Source organism: Spizellomyces punctatus, assembly GCF_000182565.1.
Source record: "Spizellomyces punctatus DAOM BR117 chromosome Unknown supercont1.10, whole genome shotgun sequence".
Lineage (NCBI taxonomy): Eukaryota > Fungi > Chytridiomycota > Chytridiomycetes > Spizellomycetales > Spizellomycetaceae > Spizellomyces > Spizellomyces punctatus.
In genome coordinates, this window is record NW_015971546.1 from 320,272 (window position 1) to 329,798 (window position 9,527).

At 45.9% G+C, this 9,527-nt stretch overlaps 5 protein-coding genes across 5 annotated transcripts; 2 read left to right on the plus strand and 3 right to left on the minus strand.

Moving 5' to 3' along the window:
- Positions 1-383: 383 nt before the first annotated feature.
- On the minus strand, positions 384-1,600 carry SPPG_05825 (uncharacterized protein). Its single transcript, XM_016754036.1, has 5 exons — positions 1,369-1,600; positions 1,141-1,306; positions 966-1,083; positions 714-896; positions 384-656 (listed from the first exon to the last, which is right to left on the minus strand). The coding sequence occupies exons 1-5, from the start codon at positions 1,503-1,505 to the stop codon at positions 508-510; spliced, it is 753 nt and encodes a 250-aa protein (XP_016606894.1). The 5' UTR covers positions 1,506-1,600; the 3' UTR covers positions 384-507.
- Positions 1,601-1,819: 219 nt separating this feature from the next.
- On the minus strand, positions 1,820-3,216 carry SPPG_05826 (uncharacterized protein). The gene is made up of 2 exons (XM_016754037.1): positions 2,219-3,216; positions 1,820-2,155 (listed from the first exon to the last, which is right to left on the minus strand). Exons 1-2 carry the CDS (start codon positions 2,910-2,912, stop codon positions 1,923-1,925), a joined length of 927 nt encoding a protein of 308 aa, XP_016606895.1. The 5' UTR covers positions 2,913-3,216; the 3' UTR covers positions 1,820-1,922.
- A 363-nt stretch (positions 3,217-3,579) lies between these two features.
- On the plus strand, positions 3,580-4,124 carry SPPG_09312 (uncharacterized protein). The gene has a single exon (XM_016757471.1). The coding sequence runs from the start codon at positions 3,662-3,664 to the stop codon at positions 3,959-3,961; it is 300 nt and encodes a 99-aa protein (XP_016606896.1). The 5' UTR covers positions 3,580-3,661; the 3' UTR covers positions 3,962-4,124.
- A 186-nt stretch (positions 4,125-4,310) lies between these two features.
- SPPG_05827 (UDP-glucose 4-epimerase) lies at positions 4,311-5,708 on the minus strand. The gene is made up of 2 exons (XM_016754038.1): positions 5,513-5,708; positions 4,311-5,444 (listed from the first exon to the last, which is right to left on the minus strand). The coding sequence occupies exons 1-2, from the start codon at positions 5,681-5,683 to the stop codon at positions 4,404-4,406; spliced, it is 1,212 nt and encodes a 403-aa protein (XP_016606897.1). The 5' UTR covers positions 5,684-5,708; the 3' UTR covers positions 4,311-4,403.
- Positions 5,709-6,613: 905 nt separating this feature from the next.
- SPPG_05828 (uncharacterized protein) lies at positions 6,614-8,400 on the plus strand. The gene is made up of 10 exons (XM_016754039.1): positions 6,614-6,915; positions 6,976-7,008; positions 7,083-7,170; positions 7,235-7,247; positions 7,317-7,421; positions 7,492-7,573; positions 7,629-7,740; positions 7,801-7,858; positions 7,936-8,065; positions 8,125-8,400. The coding sequence occupies exons 1-10, from the start codon at positions 6,860-6,862 to the stop codon at positions 8,204-8,206; spliced, it is 759 nt and encodes a 252-aa protein (XP_016606898.1). The 5' UTR covers positions 6,614-6,859; the 3' UTR covers positions 8,207-8,400.
- The last annotated feature ends 1,127 nt before the right edge of the window (positions 8,401-9,527 follow it).

Sequence of the window (9,527 nt, forward strand, 5' to 3'; positions counted from 1 at the left end):
GTACTTTCTTGCTCATCTGGTTACTATGTATTTTACCCAAACATGTAGCGTCGACGTTCTTGATGAAGATGGTCTGTTGCAAAGGTGTTTCTTTCTGCGAGATTGCGCATATAGCGCATGTCAGTTCGAAAGATGAGAGTCGTAAAGCACCATATTTTCAATGGAACTGCTATTAAATAGCACTTCCCCGCTTATCTTCTGACTTTTGGTGCCACATCATGCTTGTGCACGCTGCCACTATCGCACTAGTCATTGCTATATAATATCGTATCATGAAGACTCTTCGAGCCAACAGGTAAATATAAGAGGATGTAATATGCCTAACGATGCCTGTTTTGCTCGGATATCGAAATTACAAACTGGTACCTGCATCAATTCTGTGAAAGCACTAGTATCAAGAAACCATTTGTTGGAGCTAATCTCTATCATAAATTCAACTACCAGCCATTCTGCTAGCCGGAGCTTAGTCCTATACCTATCATCAGTCTTATATATATGCCTCATCTCCTAGTTACTGTAGATATCCTTCCAACTGAACGTTGAACGCGACTGAGGTGGTTCTAAAGATGGCCAGATCTGATAGTGTGCAGCATAAGAGGTACTTTTGCGAGAAGCAGGACGAGAATCGCCGTGTAAAAGGTTGCGAACTCCGACCCCTGCAAATGGTTTTAAATTCAAAAAACAGCATAGAAGAGTTCTGAACGAAGCCGTACCTCGGGTCTGAGGGACATTTAGGAGATTGGTTTTACCCCAAGGATTGGTTATGATCCGGCATAGATTGGCATTCACAGACTGAGGGTGGTGATAGGAGTCTTGATATACAGAGTGTACGCCTCCTGATGGCGATTTTGACATGCTTCGGTCCACTTGGATGGGCGGAAGACCGACTTGCGTCTCTACATGTCGGGAAGGCATGCGTCAGAGGCAACCCAATCAAAGATGTCCGCACAGCGGGGTGCTATTACCATTACATGCGTTCTGATACGTAGACATGTAAGTCATTCGATCCAGCTCGTTCTGCTTTTCGCTTTTCTTTGGGGGATCCCATATCGTTTCGTTCCTGTCTACTCGGCGATGCGCCCACTACAAATGAAATCTGTTAAATTGATTCCAGAGTCAATTTGGAGTCACAGAACCTACTCGCATATCATCGGATGCAACGAGATCTAGGGGCATTCGAGCGGAAGGAAGCCGAGGAACTTTAATCGAGTCCACAACGTCACGGTAGTCACTCCGGTACGTGGACACCCCTGTCGGTGATACGGCGTCGGTGTGAAGTATTTTTGCATCATGGCACTTGATCTTGCTGGAAGTGCGCATATCCTTTAGCCGACGTCATGCATCACAATGTTGATTGCTCTTACTAACATCCGCCGACCAGTATGGCTCGTCGGAGCAACTCCTTTGGTCGGTTCATAGTCGTAGACCGGTTGGATATCCAAGTAGTGTCGTCGTTGCGGTCGAATCGGCTCCGTTAGAGGTTTTGGAACCTGTATTGTAGGCATTCTAGTTCCAAACTTGAATGGACCTCAGTAACCTCCTGTATGCCTGTTACAAAGCGAACTGTATCAAAATGCCGGAACCCCACTGTACGGAATAGATTTCCCCGTCAAATAGACATCGCTTTTGCTAGTCGTCAGGTCTGATCGGGGTTTTGCAGGGGCGTTGAGGGCGCCAATGGCACTTTTGATTGGCAATCAATCTGGAAAGACATTGCTGTTCCGCGATGAAGGCGTTTGAAATTGATGGCTGCAAATAGACTCGGAAATTGAGCCCGTTATGCAGCTGAAATGTGCACAAAAAATGGATAACATCCAGAGAAAAAAACTAAACTTTAAAAAAAATTATTGCATCACATACACATAAAGTTCAACCTTTCCCGAAACCCATCACAATCATAAAATAGGTATCTACAACCCCTCCTACGAACTCTTGCCCTCAGCAGTGAGCCACTGTTTCTTATGGTCCTCCAAACCAAACCCTTCAGCATAGTTTCCTTTCAATTTAAACAACTGCTTGAAATGGGGTTTGCAGTAGTATTGACCGTTCATGGAAGCCAGATTACCCATTTTCAAAGTGCTCTTGCAGTGAGCGCATTTGAGACATGTTTTGTGGAACACTGCATTGTCAATAATTGTTTGTTCCATCAAGTAGACTAGAACGGAAAGAAGATAAGCATCCGTTGCAGGAGAAAATGAATTGGGTGATAGATGCTTACCAGTTTTGCTACAGGCCGCGCATTTGTTGTTCACACCAAACTTTGCCTGCTGAGGTGGTGACGACTTCGAAGCACTAGTATTGAAGGAAGGAGCTTGCTGCTGCTTGCTTTGGACTTCAGGCTTGACTGGGTTGTTGGCGACTGGATTAGCGGCTGCTGGGCTAGTGGCGGCCGCCTGATAGGCTGCCAACCGATTCGCTAAATTCACAGGAACTGATTCGTCGTTGGTCTGTTCCTGTTCTCTTTGAACTTCCGACTGCTTTTCCTGCTTTTCTACCACGTCATCTTTCCTCAGATCAACCTCGCTAGCATGTCTGCTGCTCGCATTACCGCTCGTAGGATAAGGATGAGCCCTAGATGCCGTTAATCTAGTCTTTCCGGCACTCTCAGCAGGCCCCGGTAACTCCTCCATGGAAGCACCCTTGAACCTCCCTTTGATATCTGCCAAGGGCCCTTGTTGTTTGTTAGGGGTAACTCCATACCGTGCGATACGATCACGGACGGGCATGAATTTGCCAGAATCGTCTTGCTCAACTGCCTGGGCTGGTAGGGTATCCAATGAGCGCGACAAGGAGCGCTGTGATGCATGGAGCGAGCTGCGGGAATTGTATGGTGGTGTACGATTGTTGAGAGAGGATTGGCTTCCACTAAGGGAAGAGAAGAACTGAAGACGGGATTGAACAGTGGATGCCATGGCGTGCTTGCTGTGTCAGACGATCGTAGGCCCGACTATAGAGTGAACGGATAGACTGAAAAAGGAAAGGATATCATATCGTTCTGTTTTATATAAGTGCTGGACACTTTTCGCTGACCGAAGCTCTAGAATGCTGAATCGGTGGCAAATTCACGGATCTGGGACAGGTGGACTAGTAATCCTGCGAGGGACTGAACTCGGGCTCCTTGCCGTGGATATCCGCTAATTTACCTGTGAATGGAGAAATGCAGATGAATTCAGGATCACTCAATGGAGAATTACATTTAATTCGGGATCAGTGATGGTTGACTTGTCGTGGTGACAAAAATAGCTACTCATGCCACCAGAGTCAAAGACCGTAAGCAATGCCTAAACGGGAAGATAAATATTATGCATACTAAAACCAATCAGCGTCATTGTGAGATATTTCTGGATGCTGCTATTTATGTTGCGATTGTTGTGTTTAGAGCAAACAAAAACCTAGACCGCTCCAAAAGAAGAAAGGTTTAATAGTTCAATCAAGAGCAACAAATTAAGAGAACTATATCGGGGAACAAACAAACGTCGAGAAATTAGCAGATCAACATGTTATGTTTGCTTGTTGTCGTCATGCTTGCTTGGCTGCTCATTCTATAAAGCCGGGGGTTGTGTCCCAATGCCCTCCCTCTTTCCCGCTACTCTTAATTCTCGCCATTTACTAAAGGATACGCCCGAGTCCATCTACCTATACCAAGCCCTCGTGAAGAGCAATGCTCACCAAGGTGCAGCTCCTCGCCCTCCTGCTTGCTGGTACCCTAGTCCCATTTGCCTCGGCGGTACCCACAACTAGAGCTATTCGAGCCCAAAAGATCCTGCCTCAAGCCTCATCCCGCGAGCTTTACGTCCGACATGCTCAAGAAGAAACTACACCGGACGACCTAATTCCCGAGGGACAAGTACCCATTGTGGACATTCCACAGTCGACTGACACCCGTGACAGTCTGGATCCTCCAACCCCTATTCCCCTCGGCGAATACCAAAAAATGAAAATGTTAAGGAGGGCAAATTAAGTCAGATATTCATGTGACCTATTCTTTATAGTTTGTAGTTTTGTCTTCTGCTGTTACCTTAGTGTTGCTTATTTTTGCGTAGGTTTAATTTTTGGGGTTAGACGATGTGTATGTACCCGGAGTGATATCAGAATGAATAGATGCAACACTTTGCTGGCTAAGACGTTTTGGAATCGTTTCTACTTTCTTTATTACTCTTACAGCCGCATGATGGGTATTTGTGAAAGTTGCTAGCTAAGACGTTTTGGAATCTACGGCATGATAGGGATTTGTGAAGGATGTTATGCTCCATGTTCCAATGTCTAATGCCTGCAGGTGTGACATTAACCCGATGAGTAGTTAAGAATGTTTCGATGTTAGGGTAAACAGAGATATATATATATAAAAAAAATGATGCCACTAATGGCTATGTACAAAAAAATATCAGTTTAAATACAAAAACCTACGCATGCAAATTCTTGTTCTTGTTACTGCTCCTCCTGATCAATCTCTTGCCTGGATCCTCTGAAGAGGATTGGGCGGTGTCGTATCCCTGTGGATTTTGCAGTCGCCAGTTCCAGGCATCCCTGCACATGTCCTCCAGATTCTTGATCGCTTTCCATCCGAGCACCTTATGTGCTCTAGCTGGATCGGCAACCACTTCTGCAACGTCGCCATCCCGTCGTGGCGCGCTCCGGACAGGGATCGATAGTCCCGTGCTTTTTTCCATCGCATTGACCATTTGAAGGACTGATGTACCGCTTCCGGTACCCATGTTAATTATATCCCATGCGCCACCTTCGCATGATAAAACATTGGCGTGGCGGAGAGCTTCTACATGTCCTCGAGCGAGGTCGACAACATGAATAAAGTCTCGTACACCGGAGCCATCACACGTTGGCCAGTCCACTCCAGTGATTTCCAGATGAGATCGTTCTCCCGTCATAACTTGTAGAACGAATGGCATGAGGTTCCCTGGTCCGCCTTTAGGGTCTTCGCCAATCATTCCACTCTCATGTGCACCCACCGGGTTGAAATATCGCAGAATGACCCCGGCCAAGGGTTTATGTGCTTCACACATGTCGCGAATGATGTTTTCGACCATTAGCTTTGACCTTCCATAAGGATTAGCTGGAGAGGTTGCGTGGGTCTCAGGAATCAACGTGGTGTTCATCTCTGGGGTTCCGTATACCGCCGCCGTCGAGGAAAAGACCAACCGATGGACACCGTGGCGGGACATTGTTGTTAACAAGTTGATAGTGCCGGCGACATTCACACGATAGTAGTCCAAGGGCTTGTGCACGGACTCGGGAGCTGATTTGAGAGCAGCAAAGTGGATCACAGCCCAAATAGGTTGTCGAGCAAAAACAGATTCGAGGAATGCAGAGTCCAAAAGGTCTCCTTCGTAGAAATGAATCTTGGACGAGGTGAGCTGGGAGACGCGACGGAGAGATTCTTCAGTAGAATTACTAAGATTGTCTATAACCGAGACTTTGTATCCGCTCTATGGAAAGTTTCCAAAAGTAACATTAACAACATGATCATTCTATACTGATAGAAAATCATTCTTACCTGCAATAGTTCGAAGACCGTATGAGATCCAATGTACCCTGCCCCACCCGTAACTAGCACATGGAGCTTGTCGGCACCATCTTGAACTGTCACAGGCATATTTGGGTGTATGCTACAAGGTACAGAGTCCCTGACTTTGACGAGAGAGTGAGTACGCACAACAACCATCATATAAGAACAATTGTTATAGAAGAGCTCTTTCGATGAGGCGCTGGCGGTCGACTGTTTATATGGTGCGGACTGGGGATCTTTGGAAAGTTATGCGGTTATCTAACGCCTTCTTTTTAATCCGGCAATATGGTTCCTATTGTTGAACCAAGTGTGATGGCATTTTGTGTACCACGTCATTCAACAATGCCTGAGTTTCGACAATGAATATTGACCGTTGAACAAACACACAAACTACACGAGTGTCCTCATGCTTGTACCCTCGAAACCAAATTCCACACGTTTTTGACAGTCTTGAATCTATTATTAGGAATAAGATGTAATAAGCCCGATTTTTTTTTGGCCTGCTGAAAATTGCCGATCGAGAGTGGGGACCCCAAACTGAGTTTTGGACTATTTGTTTGTTTGTATTTTTTTAATTTTTAGAAAGGAAGAAAAAAACAAAACTCCCCCAGATCGGCTGTAATAAACTCTCATCTTATGAAACCAAGAAACGAATTTCACGGCACATGTTTCCTCCTATCTAAACTTGTTTTCCAAGAGATCGTAGATGGTGGCTTATGCGTTAGCTGCAAGCACGCCCGTAATAAAGTCTGTTTTATCACCTTCGTTCTTTAACAATCATTAATTGAATTTTCACGATTAGACATCTCAGCGCCAAGCCCTAAATAACTTGTACTCTCGATCAGTGCTCTCAGAACATATTATCCCGAAAGAATGAAAAGAAACTCTGCAATAGTTACTCAGCCAGGCCTGATTCAAATCAACACAAAAACGTGGGAACTACCGAAAATGAAGGCATTTAGATGCAGTGCGGTCCAGCGAATGTAACCACGTTGAGGGGAAACTCCAATATTGCAAGCCACGTAAAGCCAATTCTGATGATACTTTTGTTCGCTGTGCGGACGGCTAACATACTTCTTGCGTACTTCCAAGTTCAAAAGATGGATCACTGCATACACACGCTCAGCTCAGGACTAACAATTCCATGTGGATAGTTCAACCATCTTCTTCTGCTCCGCTTTCCCTTTCCGCCCGAAACCAAAACGCAAACTGGGCGGAGAAGGTGATCAGCTAATGCCAACGTAAGCGAACGCGCGCAGCACGTGGTCATGGGGTAAGCGAAACGGCCAGAACTTGGCATGCCCTTGCAAATGCAGATTGTCCGCACCGACCGTCATGGCTGACGAGTACGAATCCGTTCTTCTTGTCATAAGGGAGTGTTATGTTTACAGGTATAGTACCGGTGTGAAGGCTTGTCTTTTGTCGCTATGGCTCATGAGACAGATTGCTAGGGTTCCTCCGCGTTCGTCAACCCGAGGATACAGGTTGGTTGTAATGAGCCTGTAGGGTCGGTCCCTGTCACGCATATGCAAAAGTGTGGCTTACTTGCGGCATTAAGAGCATCAGACTGGGATGTGAACCAACATTTGTGGACTGGGCGGCTGCGGGTCATAGCCAAGGGTGATAATGCTGTTATTCAATTGGAGGTAGGTGTCCTCGTTGACCGAGCGGTAATGTAGTCAATATGGTATTGAAATTTGGTTGGTTTAGGACGCAAATACAGGTGCGAAATTGGAATATCTCGCTGTGCACCCCCCGAAAGTTGGCCAATCGCATATCTTTCCAATTGTAGGCGACATATTTGCGGTCTCCCCTTATGATCCCCAAAGCAATAGCGTAGAACCAGTGCTAGACTCTAGCAGATATTTTGTTCTCAGGATCGTTGATCCATCATCCGGTTTGTAGGTTGCCTCCGGTATTCACCAAGAACATCGCAGCTTACTCTTCTTTTCATCTCTCGATCATAGGTCACCATGCTTTTGTGGGCATGGGATTCCCTGACCGATCTCAAGCATTTGATTTTAATGTTGCCTTGCAGGATCACGTAACGTACGTTTCCCATCCTTTCAAATTGCTTGCACAACGCTAAACCGAAATCTTATAGGCGCGTCAAGCGAGAAAAAGAAAAAGAGCAGCATCAACCTGGCCAACCCCAAGGTCCAAAGTTAGATTACAGTTGGAAAGAAGGAGAAACCATTTCAATTCAGCTTGGCAATGTAAGTGTTGACATGAGATCTGGACTGAACCGACGTTTCTCTCATTCTTTCAAAATGTAGACTTCAACAAAATCCAAAAGAGCGCCGGCAAACAACAGCAATGCTAACACACCTATACGTAGGTGTTTGAAGAGCAGCCATGCTTTCTGATACCGTTCACATTTTTAATCTGCTATGTGTTCTGCCACGGTATAGCCTTCCTACCCCCTCCACCAAGCGCTACAAAGCCAGCTACACCGTTGAAATCACAGCAGTCAATAGCAAGCAAGCCATCACAACCGAATAGCGGGGACGAGTGGTCCGACTTTACGGATTTCGTGTCATCGTGAGTATATAGGCTCGTGGCACCCCACGGCTCCTCCTCTAATGTTTTACTTTATGCAGGTCGAACACGTCGACGGGAAACCAGGCACAGTCGGAGCAGACGACACCAGCAAATGTCCCATCTGGTTGGACCACATTTTGATCTTGGTGGTAATAGAACTTGTCCTCTAAAATACTCTATATGCGGAATATTTAACAGCCGTCGTGCTTTGAGCACGGTTTCGGACTATGAGCATAAGTGCAGATCCAGTCAGCTTGGTAGATAGGTTCTTCAAAGCATGCTATTTCAAACACAACTACCCGACCTGAGCAATCGCTATACTACATTTGTCCTCGCAACCAATGGTTGTGTCGTATCCTGATGGCACTTGTCAGTCCCTTTAGTAACGCTTCGGTTCCGTCCAGTGTTTTCATATGCGACAAGAACCATCAAGGCACTCCCTATTATGTACAAGGTACTACCCACCAACCATGGTACACCTACTGTCCAGAATCCGACAGCACCGTAAAGGAATACACCAGGCCAACTCGCAGCCGCAAAGAGCATGGACCCAAGAGAGTAGGATATAGATATGTACGCAGTAGGATTTTGGTAAAGTGGTACAGTCTGAGGCGTGACAATAATTGATGCGAGCGATGCTACAGCACCGAATAGGAAAGACAGTGAGCCAATCAGACTTGGAAGGTAGATCCCAAACCGCGATAGATATAGCTGTGTCGTTGTGTCCGTCATCTCGGAGGCGTTCATCAGAGGTGAAGAAGGAAAAAAGGAGAGAAGAGCCTGGATGTCAAAAAAGACGATACCGACCAGGAATAGCAATGTGCTCCACCATGATGGATCTCTCCAACTTGGAGTACTACTGTGCAACGACTCGGGATACACCTGTCGTAGTGATTTGTCGGGCCTACGTATTGAGTCTGATCTCGAGTTGATGGTTCTACGGCTTGTGCTATACTGTAGGCATCTAATCCACCGTCTACAAGATATCAAAAGACTGGGGGACGCAATCACGGTCCATTCGATGCCGATCGCAATAGTAAAGAGAATTGAGCCGATAAGAAAAGCTAGGTTGGAGATGATGACATATATCGGTACGAGATTTTGGGCAGGCAAAAATGTGAAGCAGGCAAGAATGGAGCTTGCAAGGAAGAGGATGGAGCCGATCAAGTAGTTTATGGACGTGAAAAACGGTGTCGTATGCCAAAATTCCGTTGACGATGATACTTTATCTGGGTGACAAGACATTGCTAGAATCAAATCCATCAGTCATCGATAGTTTGTGCCAATGCCAATGACTTGTACTCTTTAATGTGCGCACCTTTGCTGTTGAATCACAAACAAAAGGTGTGGTACTCTTGCCGGTCATGGAGATATTCACTCTGCCATCCTTTGTCAAGCGCAAGCTAGAATGTCCCTAGAGATCCCATTACATATGCGTTACATATTTCCAATGGAGAGAAGA